Raw genomic sequence first — 13,616 nt, 5'->3', positions numbered from 1 at the left:
CCAACCCCCTGCAATGCAGGAAACTCAGCTAAAGCATCCATGACAGATGGCCAGCCAACCTCTGCTTAAAAACCTCCAAGGAAGGAGAGTCCATCACTTCCCAAGGTAGACCATTCCACTGGCAAACGGCTCTTACTCTCAGAAAGGTGGTATCCAGTTATTTCCCCCTCTCAGATAAGACACATCAAAATTAATGCACCTAAATTAGTCCTAATCATTTCACTAGGCTAGGTCTACTCTGAGTAGGACTACTGTGGGACACAACCCCTAGTATTTAAGGTGCTGCAAGGTCTTTGTTGTTTGGTTCTATTCGGTGTGGTTATTTTCTCACAACTGTGTGCAGTGTGCCACAAGCGTACCAGGATGAGTGGAAATGCATGCTGGCACTCGGAAGTCTACCTCAGCCAATGGACCTGTGTAATGCAGAGAGAATTAAAAGAAGCAGAGATAAAGGCAAGACTATGGCGCTGTGGGTTAAACCACAGAGCCTAGGACTTGCCGATCAGAAGGTCGACGGTTCGAATCCCTGTGACGGGGTGAGCTCCCGTTGCTCGGTCCCTGTTCCTGCCAACCTAGCAGTTTGAAAGCATGTCAAAGTGCAAGTAGATAAATAGGTCTGGTGGGAAGGTAAACAGCGTTTTCGTGTGCTGCTCTGGTTCGCCAGAAGCGGGTTAGTCATGCTGGCCACATGACCTGGAAGCTGTACTGGCTGTATATGGCTCCCTCGGCCAATAAAGCGAGATGAGTGCCGCAACCCCAGAGTCGGCCGCGACTGGACCTAATGGTCAGGGGTCCCTTTACCTTTTATGCAGTGAAGCAGATCATGTAATCACACATGACACACATTTGAAATTAGAGGGCAGGAGCCTTCAGAGCAGAAGGCTCAAAAGTTTATATACTGTATATCAGGAATGTCCAAGGGACTGTGATCTACTCCCAGATTTTTTTTTTTAAAAAAAACAACTGGTAGTGATTTACCCATTATCATTGGAGGAGCATGCGTGGGGTGGGTGGGTGGAAGGGGAAGGTTGCCAAGAAGAGTTTGGATTTGATATCCCGCTTTATCACTACCCTAAGGAGTCTCAAAGCGGCTAACATTCTCCTTTCCCTTCCTCTCCCACAACAAACACACTGTGAGGTGAGCGAGGCTAAGAGACTTCAGAGAAGTGTGACTAGCTCAAGGTCACCCAGCAGCTGCAGGTGGAGGAGCGGGGAATCCAACCCGGTTCAGCAAATTATGAGTCCACCGCTCTTAACCACTACACCACACTGACTGCCAAGGGTTGTTGAGCTTTTTGGTGGGAGGATTGAGCAGAGTTGTTGACCCTTTTGGGGGGATGATCCCTCGATCTACCAGGAACAGCCAGGGAATCTATCAGTAGATCATGATCTACTGGCTGGACATGCCTGAGTATATATTACTGATGTACACACCCCAATCTCCAAGCAGTGCGAGATTCCAGATGTTTACCCAGCCCTCTGTTTCCTTGGAATGAGGGGCATATATATTTCATGATAAATGGTTTACATATAAACAACCTGAGCTTATGGAGGAGGCACTCACAGCATGAAGGTTTTGCTTGCAAAGGAGGCATTGGCCTATGGGGCCCCACAACAACTGATCAAAGTAATATTGATTTGATCTTGAAAGAAAATTATAAAAATGTATTAGGAGATAATTTGTGAGGGCCCCCCAAGATTTTGACTGCCCTCTGCAGGGTTTACTCTGGCACTGTTCCTCTTCCCAGACCCTCCAAGTGTCCCTATTTTCCAGGGACAGTCCCCGATTTACAGAAGCCATCCCAGTTTCTGATTTGATCCTGGAATGTCCTGCTTTTCCATCGGATGTCCCTATTTTCATCGGAGAAATTTTGGAGGGTATGTGACCCCTAGCCAAAGAGATAAATAACTACAAAACCTTTAGAAGACATCTGAAGGCAGCCCTGTATAGGGAGTCTTTTTAAATGTTTAATGTTTTTATATATGTTAGAAGCTGCCCAGAGTGGCTGGGGCAACCCAGTCAGATGGGCAGGGTACAAATAATAAAATTATTGTGAAATAGCAGGTCCCTATTTTCATCAGAGAAATGTCCTCCCCCTTTTGCTCTACAACAGCCCTGCGAGGTAGAGGCAGATAAGCGTATGGCCCACGGTCACCCGGGGAGAGCTGAAGCTGGACCATGGCTGTCAACTTTCAGATTTGAAAATAAGGGATCAGCAGCCTCGAAAATAAGGGATCAGCAGCCTCACCTGTCCCGGGGACAGTCTAAGAGATATCTAACAATCCGGGATAGCAGCGGGAAACGGCGCTGGAATAAGGGAATTTCCCCGGGAAAAAAGAGAAGGTTGACAGCTATGACCTGGACCTTGCCAGCTCATGATCTCCCATTCTGCACCACCGCGCACTTGGCTTGGCTGGCGGAGCCCCGATTGCCTTTCTGTTACTTATTCTTAGGAAGAAGAAACGCAGCGCAGCAATCGACCACGATCCCCCTTTGACCCATTTTCTCTCCTCCTCCCCCCCAGCTGTTGTGGAAGGAAGAAGAACAGGAAGAACTCAGTTAAGTCGAGGGGGGAAGGGGAGGGGGGACCCAAGCAGCTGGAGTTGCTTCCCTGTTCAGCAAGCAGGCAGGCGCGCAAAAAGAAGCGCCGCCTCTCCATTTCGCTAGCCCGCTCTGCAATCATGTGAAAGGTCGCTGGTGGGAAAGAGGGGAGCCCTCTCTCTCTCCCCACCTCCCCTTTCAAGCCTTCCCAGCCCCCCTCCGCCGCCGCCCTTGCGCTGAACTGGATCATCCTGCGCCGCAGCTGACACTGAGCGCACGCTTTGCGCAAGCAGCGCCTGTCCCCAGCCAGTGCCGGACGGAGGGGGTCGCTGGCGCCTCGGCTGGATCGCCTCTGCTGCAACCACGTGTCTCCCTCGCCAGCTGCCTGCCTGTCACACACCACAACAAGAAAGCCAGCGGGGGGATCTTTTTTGATCGCTTGCAGAAGGAACGCACGACTTTCCCCCAGCCCAGGTGAGTGGAAAGCCCGGGGTGGGTGGTGGTAGTTTCTGTTTGAGCTTGGAGAGCCTCCGCTGGCTTTTCCTCCCGTGACTGATGATGCAAGAATGCAATGCTCCGGAGACAGAGAATCTGCTTTTATATTTCTCCCTGCGGCAAGATTGGAGGGGAGGGGAGAAGGGCTGCGTTCGTTCCCTTCGACCCGTCCGCAGCTAACATTCCCAAACTGCCGCATGCAAAATTATTGCAACGTGAAATGAAGGGGGGGAGAAGGGGGTGGGAGGAATCTGCCTGAGAGCGCTTGAATGCAAGGCTTGCAGGACGGATCGGAGCGAGGCAGCTCCTCGGTTCCTGCAAAGAAGAGAGGAGCGCGCGAGGAGAAAAGGGAAACTTGTGAAAGCGAGGAATAAAACGCGTTTGCGCGTTGCCAGTTGCGAAAGAGCTCAAGGGCAGGAGGTGAAACAGAGATGCAGCGAGCCAACGGGCGAAAGAAGTTTTAATTGAAGCGGGGCAGAAATGGTCTCTGGAGAGCGCAAAGCTTAGAGTGGAAGATGCCACCGTGAGGGACGGAGGGGAGGGGGTTAGGCACAGAATTGGGCTGCTGGAGGGGGGCTCAGGGTGATGTTGAGGTTTCTCAGAGTTGAAAGGGACCCCGAGGGACATTTAGCTCAGTGGCGTAGCGTGGGGGGGGTGCAGGGGGGGCCGGCCGCACCGGCCGCAACATCTGGGGGTTAGGGTTAGGGGGCGCAAATCCACGGGTTAGGGGGCGCGAATCCACGGGTTAGGGGGCAGAAATTACTTGCCTTGCCCCGGGTGCTGACAACCTACGCTACGCCACTGATTTAGCTCAACCCCCTGCAATGCAGGTATATCAAGGTGGCCCATGTGGGGATCAAACCCACGGCCTTGCCGCTATCAGCACCACGCCCTAACCAACTGAGCAAACTGGTGTTTGGGTGGTTAGATTGCAAAGCTTCAGCTTTGAGCACTGGAGAGGCTGAGGAAGGAATCCACACCTGCTCCCTCTTAACCTTCTGGCTCTTGTGTGCACCTGGCCAGGTTAGTGGCGAGATGGAAGAAAGCAGCCTGGGCACCATGCAGCAGAGAGCGACCGAGCTGGAGCACATGGCCGAGGTCCTGCTTACAGGGGAGCAGTTACGGTAGGAGAACTGGACTTTTCCCGTTGCACAAATGTTGTGAAAGTGAACTGGGGAGTGGGAGATCTTTTTGCTGATGGGGACAGGCGGGAGGAACCACTACTTAGGGGGCCTGGAGCTCTACCATGGGCAATGTGAGGGGTCTGCAGCAGGTGCTAGGGAGAGTTGCATGTGCCATTGCCCTGGACTCCCTAACCTCAGATGCACTGGACAGGGCTGGGCCAGGTGCTCAGATGCAGTGGAAGAGGCTGCACAGAGACATTTTGGCCCCCGAGGTGCCGTCCCCTTCCCATCAGGGAAGACAGGGTGGGTGAAGATATACAGTGGGACCTCAGGTGACATACGCTTCAGGTTACATACACTTCAGGTTACAGACTCCGCTAACCCAGAAATATTACCTCGGGTTAAGAACTTTGCTTCAGGATGAGAACAGAAATCGTGCTCCAGCGGTGCAGCAGCAGCAGGAGGCCCCATTAGCTAAAGTGGTGCTTCGGGTTAAGAACAGTTTCAGGTTAAGAACGGACCTCTGGAACGAATTAAGTACTTAACCCAAGGTACCACTGTACATCAGGAACAGGGGGTGAGGAAAGATTGACATCAGGATATGCTGGCCCTGGGGTCCCTGCCACCTGAGGTGGTCACCTCCCTTGACCTCATGGGTGGGCCGGCCCTGAGGCTGCATTGAAATTGGAAAACAGAAGAAGAAGAAGAAGAAGAAGAAGAAGAACCTGCACCTTTGAGAATACAGTGGTACCTCGGGTTAAGTACTTAATTCGTTCCTGCGGTCCGTTCTTAACCTGAAACTGTTCTTAACCTGAAGCACCACTTTAGCTAATGGGGCCTCCTGCTGCTGCCGCTCCGCCGGAGCACGATTTCTATTCTCATCCTGAAGCAAAGTTCTTAACTTAATATCTGGGTTAGCAGAGTCTGTAACCTGAAGCGTCTGTAACCTGAAACGTATGTAACCCAAGGTACCACTGTACGGTCTTGCTGCTTATGTCTTTTTATAAGGTTTACAGAGAAAATGAACACTCTCGTGCATCCAGTTTCGTATGTGCATTCTTCAATGGCATGAATCACCATAGGCAAAACTTTTCAGGGTAGAGAAATGTCTTGCTGCGTCCTGCAGTATCTGTAATCTACTGTAATTTTGTGCAATTTTCAGTTCAGTCCAGTGAATTATTGCTGCATGGGTTATTTGACAGCAGGTCAGCCAACGAATTTAAAAAGGCAAAGGGAGGAGGAGGAGGAGGAAGAGGAAGAAAGGAAAGATAGTGACTGCATTCTTTGTATGCCATGAGTGTTTAGCATGGGCAGCTGCTTATATCAGACCAAACCTGTTAATCATGCTGAGCTCCCTTCAGGCTGCATAAAGTCCAGGTCATAAGATAAGATAGGAAAGTGGGGGAAGTGAGTAATCAGAATGCAGGTCTTAGCATCTCTTGGGCATTAAATTCATTATGGAAACTCTATTCGTCTTTCATGCGGTCCCAAATTAATTAATTCCCCCAAAGAATGAATGGAAAAGTGCCAATACCACAGCAGTACATTTAATTTTGGAAGATTGCTCCCTTAAACCCAATCCTGAACACGTTTCCTGAAAAGTAAATTCTGTGGATCTCAGTAGGATTTACTTCCAAGGAAGAAGGGTCACGTCTTAAGCAGAATGACAATGTTTCCCCCCCCACCCATTTCCTTCCCTATTTTTAAGAACTAGCGTGTAATGGTGGTGGTGGTGGGATTCTGCAGGTGCAGAAGTCAGTATGATGCAACTTTCTAATATCTGGTGCGAGGGGAAATGATTGTGTGTTTCTATGAATTAGGGGGAAAGCACATATCCAGACTCCCATTATCTGTATAATAATGTGTGGTTTGGGGCCTTTCCATACATTTATAAAAATTGCACTTCTCTTTTAGCAATTAAATACCGATCCTTTCTCTCTTAGCAATGTAAATCTCCTTAGGAGAGCCCTCCTGGATCAGACCAAAGGCGCATCTAGTCCAGCATCCTAATTTCTCAGTCGCCAATCGGATGCCTACAGAAAGTTTGCAAGCAGGACAGGAATGCAACAACACTCTTCCCACTTGAACTCCCCAGAAACTGGGTGTTCAAAGAAGAGGCATACTGGAACTCATTCTTGGCCACCATGGTTAGAAGCCATTATCCTCCACGAATTTGCCAAATTCATCTTAAAGCCATCTTGGTTGGTGGCTGGCCATCGCTACCTCTTGCGGCAGTGAATAGAATAGAATAGAATAGAATAGAATAGAATAGAATTTATTATTTTTACCCCGTCCATCTGGCTGGGTTTCCCCAGCCGCTCTGTGTGGCTTCCAACAGAGTATTAAAATACAGTGGTCTATTAAACCTTAAAAGCTTCCCTAAACAGGGCTGCCTTCAGATGTCTTCTAAAAGTCTGGTAGTTGTTCTTCTCTTTGACATCTGATGGGAGGGCGTTCCACAGGGCGGGTGCCACCACCGAGAAGGCCCTCTACCTGGTTCCCTGTAACTTGGCTTCTTGCAGTGAGGGAACCGCCAGAAGGCCCTCAGCGCTGGACCTCAGTGTCTGGGCTGAATGATGGGGGTGGAGACGCTCCTTCAGGTATACTATTCCATAGTTTAAGTATTATATGAAGAAGTAATTTGTTTTGTCTGCCCTGAATTAAGCTTCAGCATTCAGCTTCGTTGGATGGACTCCAGTTCTAGTATCATGATAGAGAGGTTTTTACTTTCTCCAACCTCAGTGAATATCCTTTTAGAAAATACTTGGGTAAATACGGGCCCTTTGCCAGTAGCCTGTACAGATAATAAATGGAGAGAAATCCATTTGTTGCCTTTCATTTTCCGAAGGAAGAGGTATGTGCTACAGTATGGAGAAGGACACAGCCTAAAAATAAATACACATAACATACACATCTAAAGAGCAAAAGCTCCACAAAATGGCAGGGGACCAGAAATAGCCTTTGTTGGGGAGGGAATCAAAAGCTCTGAACATTTATAGGAGTCGGCAGAAGAAGAACCGAAAGTTCACAAAATGGCAAAGGGAAGGAATTGTGTTACCACGGGCAAAAGCCGATAGGTGTCTCTGACACTTGCCTGCCATTTTCCCGGCAATAATAAAAAAAAGTAAGAAAAAGTAGCATATCTATTGCTATGTCTTCTAGTTCCTGAGAAATGAAGGTATAAACTTTGTAAGTTTCTAGGGATTATCATAAAGAAACCGTTGCAGGAAGAACTTTGTAACACTACTAAATTTTGCACCCATTGCAAGGAAATATGCTTGGGGATGGTGGAGGAATTTGATTGTTGCAGATTTTAATATGAACTGTACTTTCTTGTTTAATGCGTGGTTACAAAATACTGTGATAACAGGATGAAACGGATTTATGAATAAATCTATGAGAAACTGACCTGGGCCTGAAATAGTCTGATCCGTCCATCCCTAAATTTATTTCAAAACTCCGTGGCGCATACGTTGAATCTTATAAAAAAAAAGATTCAAGGACAGCTTGTTGACATGCTGTAGTGAGGCAGGTGGACTGATGTCTATAACTGGTTAAAAATGTTTTAACCAGTGTTGCATTTTTAATATGAGTGGCATGGTGGAATAAGCAATGGAACTGGGTAGGGCAGAACAGGTGCACAATTTGCCTTCGGCATCAGCGGCCACAAGGTAGAATAGTTTCTGCTAGTAAACTTCTGGCTGATCGAAAGGCAAGGATTTCTGACTCCCAGTCATTGAACAGTAGTAAATACAGCTCTTTTAAAAAATTCTCTGGAGTGGTTAATCTTTTGCTAACCGTTTATTTCTGAGGTTCAGGGCTGGCACAAGAGATTGTGCCACAGACTCCTCTTTGCAGCAATAGCAGAAACAAGGCTATTCTCTTCCTTCCATTCCATTTCTTCTCCACCTCTCTCCCCCCATCCCACTTTCCCCTCCCCATTTTTGGGGTGGAGAGCTATTCCATTATCTGTAGCAGCACAGGTGTCTTCTCTGCCACCTTCTCTTCCTTGCCTCTCGATGAGAAATGGGCAAAACAAAATAAAAAAATTCCTTCCAGTAGCACCTTAAAGACCAACTGAGTTAGTTCTAGGTATTAGCTTTCGTGTGCATGCACACTTCTTCAGATACACTGAAACAGAAGTCACCAGACCTTTCTATATAGTGAGAAGGTGGGGAGGGGTATTACTCAGAAGGGTGGTGGGAATGGGTGATTGGCAGATAGCTGTGATGAGCCTGTTGACGACTCTTAATGACTGCAATAGGTCTTACAGGAAAAAGCAAGGGGTGAGAAGGTGAAAAATGGCTTTGTCATGTATAATGAGATAATAATCCAATGTCTTTGTTCAGACCAGGTCTTTCCATGGTTTTAAGTTTGGTAATAAGTTGCAATTCAGCAGCTTCTCTTTCCAGTCTATTTCTGAAATTCCTTTGTAGTAAAACAGCTACTTTGAGATATTGTATAGAATGTCCTGGGAGATTGAAGTGTTCTCCTACTGGTTTCTCTGTCTTGTGATTCCTGATGTCAGATTTATGTCCGTTTATCCTTTCCAAACCTTACGCCAAAGGATAAACGGACATAAATCTCACATCAGGAATCACAAGACAGAGAAACCAGTAGGAGAACAGTGTATCTGAAGAAGTGTGCATGCACACAAAAGCTCATACCTAGAACTAACTTAGTTGGTCTTTAAGGTGCTACTGGAAGGAATTTTTTTATTTTGTTTTGACCATGGCAGACCAACACGGCTACCTATCTGTGATGAGAAATGGGGTCCAGGTGTTCTGGGCGATGTTTGCCACGGACCATAGAAAGGCTTTTAAAAACGAATCTAAAAGGTTTAAAAAGATTCTAAGTTTTAAACGCGGGTGGCGCTGTGGGTTAAACCACAGAGCCTAGGTCTTGTCGATCAGAAGGTCAGAGGTTTGAATCCCTGCCACAGGGTGAGCTCCCATTGCTCGGTCCCTGCTCCTGCCAGCCTAGCAATTCAAAAGCACATCAAAGTGCAAGTAGATAAATAGGTACCATTCTGGCGGGAAGGTAAATGGCATTTCTGTGCACTGCTCTGGTCCGCCAGAAGTGGCTTAGTCATGCTGGCCACATGACCTGGAAGCTGTACGCCGGATCCCTCGGCCAATAAAGCGAGATGAGTGCCACAACCCCAGAGTCGGCCACGACTGGACCTAATGGTCAGGGGTCCCTTTACCTTTACTAATTTTGTAAAAGTCACAGCAGTGCCACAGGTATTCTCTTGGCCACCTCGCCCAGAATGCCTATATCCAAAGAGGGAAACCCCCCCCCCCCTTTAAATCTTGTTTTGCTTTGTTATGGAAACTGTTTGGAAAGAGGAACATGAGAAGAAGAGAGGAAGTGTCAAAGACCAGCCACTCAAACATATCAATAATCAGTGGAGATTTTTATACTGAAGTCAACAAACTGTTTGCATCAGGATTCTATACCCTTCAACAGGACACCACTAACATTCCAACCCCATAGAGAATTGTTTGGAAGTAAAGTCCACCCCAAAGTATTTAAAAACAGATCATAGTGTGCATAGTCAGCAATAGAAATAAATGCAAACATGCAGAATTAGCATATTTTGAGTGTCAAAGTGCTTCATAAACTCCTTTATTTGAAGGAGTTTTCTATCTGAAGGGTCAAGGCCAAGTCTGGTTTAACAACAACAAAAAAAGAACCATAAAAAGGGAGAGAAGAAGCTTTGAGTTTCCCCATCTACAGTGATCACCTGTTTGTCGGACTGAGGAGGCTCACAGCTCACCTGGTCACAGGTGATCCCACTGTGGTCTTTCCATTTATATTTGAGCGATTGTTTCTAACTTTTCATCTGTGCATTTTAATTAGCACATACAAATTCTGTGCAACTGTTTTGTCATCTTGGTGGGGTTTTTTTTGGGTGGATCATTTCCACTTTTTTTCCTCTTTAGCATATTTTGAGGTGTTGATGGGTGCACAAGTTCACATGGAACCAGCGACTGCCATTTTGCCAATTTGTTTGGGCTCATTTGGAAGGCTTTCAAGGGGGTGGGAAGCTCTTTCACAGTTCGCCTGTTGTTTGATCTCTGCCAGACTGAAAGCTTTAGATATCGTGGTGGAGAAATATATTCAAATGGGGTTGTGAGGTGCTGTTTTATCAGCGGTCTCCATCTGTAGGGTAAGAGTGAAATTCTTTAAGAACGAGGTGATAGTGTTATCGTTGCATTTTTAAAGCACTTGGCTCTACAAGCATAGCCGCATGCCTGTGGACCTCCCAGTAATTAAAAAAACCCCAGGCATTTGCAAGTAATCGATAAAATTCTTGACCGAGCTTAACAAATCATTTTTGAGGAAAGGGTGGCTATTAGAAACCTGCTCCTTAATTGCAAGCAATCCACTACCTAATCAGAATAGTTAACGGCAAGAATCTCCTCTTCAATATGTTGAAAAACCACATTCCACATAGCATTTATAATCCCAATTGACATGCAACCAGCCCTCTTTTACAACAGGTTTTATTACAACTAGATTTATACTTCACCTTAAATTGAATTGAATTTTGCTGGCTAGCAACACGGGGTCAAGTTTGTTCTAATGAAGGTCTTGTAAAATGGCTGGCATTAAGCTTCTCTCTCTCTCTCTCTCTCTGTATGTGCGTGTCTGTGTCTGTCTGTCTGTCTGTCTGTCTAACATAAGAATGAGTGGATGCACATGTGAATTTCACTGCTTCCTGAACATCTTGCTCATTTCTTCCCATCCTCATACAGCATGGGGTTTTACCCCATCTCGTTCTCATGCGGGCGGATGTGGAGGACTCCCTGGTCCTGAATGGGGTAACTGTGCCCCTGAAGGACCAGGTGCGCAGCCTGGGAGTCATTTTGGATTCACAGCTGTCCATGGAGGCACAGGTCCATTCTGTATCCAGGGCAGCTGTCTACCAGCTCCATCTGGTACGCAGGCCCTACCTGCCCACGCACTGTCTCGCTAGAGTGGTGCATGCTCTACTTATCTTGCGCTTGGACTACCGCAATGCACTCTACGTGGGGCTACCTTTGAAGGTGACCTGGAAACTACAGTTAATCCAGAATACGGCAGCTAGACTGGTGACTGGGAGTGGCCGCTGGGACCATATAACACCGGTCCTGAAAGAACTAATTTGGCTTCCAGTTCATTTCCGAGCACAATTCAAAGTGTTGGTGCTGATCTTTAAAGCCCTAAACGGCCTCAGTCCTGTATACCTGAAGGACCGTCTCCACCCCCATCGTTCAGCCTGGACACTGAGGTCCAGCTCTGAGGGTCTTCTGGCCGTTTCCTCACTGTGAGAAGTGAGGTTTCAGGGAACCAGGCAGAGGGCCTTCTCGGTAGTGGTGCCCACCCTGTGGAACACCCTCCCATCAGATGTCAAGGCAATAAACAAACATCACTTTCTACTGCTATCTAACCAACTTTGGAAAGGTGCTAAATTCTTTGCCGTCATGTTTTCCTCACAGCAAGGAGTTCCATGGCTCAGCTTTCCTCAAATTTGTTGCGAAGGTATTGTGACTCAGCTGCCCCGTTTTAGGCTGAATTTGCTGAGCGAGGTATTCTAAGTGGAGAAGACTTTGAAATATATATTTTCCCTTGCTATCCCTTGAAGTATTTTACCCATCTCCTGTCATTGCTTCTCCCATTCCCCTTTCGTGCCTTATTCCCACCCTCCAAATCACCAATTTCATTCCTCCTCCTCGGTCCAATTTCTTCCTGTAAGAGTTTCCCTCTCTTTATTTCTCCCTCCTTTCTCTACCCTGTTTGCTTGGTGATTAAATATTAACTTTTATTTCACTTTCTGATTTCCTTCCACTTCTCCTTTGCCCCTTTCCCCTCCAGAGAGGGAAAACTTCCTTTCCACCTCCCTCCTTGAGCATCTGTCTCCCAGCCACCTCTGCACAGCATATAAGGAGCTGCTAGTACTGACATTCATCCAACCAAAACACACTGTGGTGGCACTTGAAGCCTTGAAGTGGCTCAAGGTTCACCAGTGGTGTCTCACTGTTTGAGGAACACAGAGTATCTCCATGGCTGAGACTCAGCTAGAAAGAGGAACGTGGTGTGAGAAAGCATCAAACACCAGCTGCAGTCAGCTGCCAGAACTATGTAACTAGTTTTTCCTAAGCAAGAAGCATTGTGTCTTTGAAATGCCTCCTCCTAAAGCTCCTAGATCGTGTGTTTTCTGCCAACTGGCTTTTGTGTGTCAAATAAAAGGCCACACTTTGAAGCCAAAATCTGGGATGCCATCTTCCTGTTGTGAGAGCACGGCAGCCATTTTGGTTGCTGCGATTTCATGCCATGGTTCCCCCCCCCTAAAAAAAACCCCACACTTTTTCAGGCACGGCCCCCTAAAACGCACAATCAGGTAAAAAGCATGTTGCGAAACTGTGGCAACCAAAATGGCTGATGTATTCTTGCGATGAAAAAACGGGATGCCCCGGTTTTCCTGGGACACTTGCGGGGTATATTAAAACTTTGTCACTGAAAATATATTGGGGCTTATGGGCTAAGGGTTTGCCATACCTCTTCTAACACAATTCAGTTAATACCGTAGCTCAAAACCAAAATGGCTGCACTGCTTCATATGTGAAATAACTTAAAAGCAAACTTCTTCCAAATAACCTAAGTGCTTTCTGGTGTCACTTTACTCTTCTGTGAACAGTTAGGAACACATGAAGCATCTTCTTCTGAGTCAGAACATTGGTTCATCTAACTTTGCAGGATTTTGGACAGGTGACTTTCTCAACTCCCCACTTTGAGATGCCAGGGATATTGAAACTTGGACCTTCTCTGCAACTGAGCCAAAGCCCCTCTTCAAATTATCTAAGCATTACCCAGTCTTGCTTTATTTTAAAATACATTTTCTAGAACACCTATTTCAAGGCCTAGGCTGAAATCCTATCTCTTTCCCTACAGCCAAAAGTGCTAAAAAAAGCTGCAAAGAACCGTGTACCAAGCCTCTTGCCTTTCGTACGCAAAAATAGATGTGGAAACATTTATACGGTGTCCATACAGTCTGCTTAGCACCAGATCTAATTTTAATGTGTCGATTCCTTGTTTGGGTCCAAACTGACAATGATATAACTGCATGCAACATGCTGGTCACATAGCAAGTGACACTCATGAGAACTATATTCTCCTTGTCTCTTCCTCAGAAGCCAGTTATGGCTTGGAATAATAGGAAGTTCCAGTCATGGAGTCATGGTCGGGGGATATGTAGCTAGAAGCCTGAGCTATATATACTGTGCATAGTGACAGTTCAGATCCCAGTTGCTCTTCAGAAAATCTTGCTAGAGAGCAGAGGGTCAACTTGGATTCCCTAGTCAGGAGTGAGTGAATGTCATGGACTGGCGGGAAGCAGAGGAGGGGTGGGAGACAACAGTTGGGGAACCCCCTAGGGAACCCCAAAGGGACGAAGGCTCAGAGCCAGGGGG

The 13,616-nt window shown here is 46.9% G+C and overlaps 1 protein-coding gene across 2 annotated transcripts in view; it reads left to right on the top strand.

The window, feature by feature from the left end:
- The first annotated feature begins 2,665 nt into the window (after positions 1-2,665).
- DEPTOR (DEP domain containing MTOR interacting protein) overlaps positions 2,666-13,616 on the top strand; it is a 63,266-nt gene continuing 52,315 nt past the window's right edge. The window contains exons 1-2 of one of the 2 annotated variants that reach the window (XM_081874529.1): positions 2,666-3,016; positions 4,066-4,161. In XM_081874529.1, coding sequence (XP_081730655.1) covers positions 4,073-4,161 — 89 coding nt within the window. In that variant the 5' untranslated portion in view covers positions 2,666-3,016; positions 4,066-4,072. Of the gene's footprint in view, positions 3,017-4,060; positions 4,162-13,616 lie in introns of both variants that reach the window. The other variant, XM_081874528.1, reaches the window with a different exon arrangement.

This window comes from Podarcis erhardii (assembly GCF_964252035.2).
Source record: "Podarcis erhardii genome assembly, chromosome: 8".
NCBI classification, from domain to species: Eukaryota; Metazoa; Chordata; class Lepidosauria; order Squamata; family Lacertidae; genus Podarcis; species Podarcis erhardii.
This window is presented reverse-complemented; position numbering and strand designations above follow the sequence as displayed.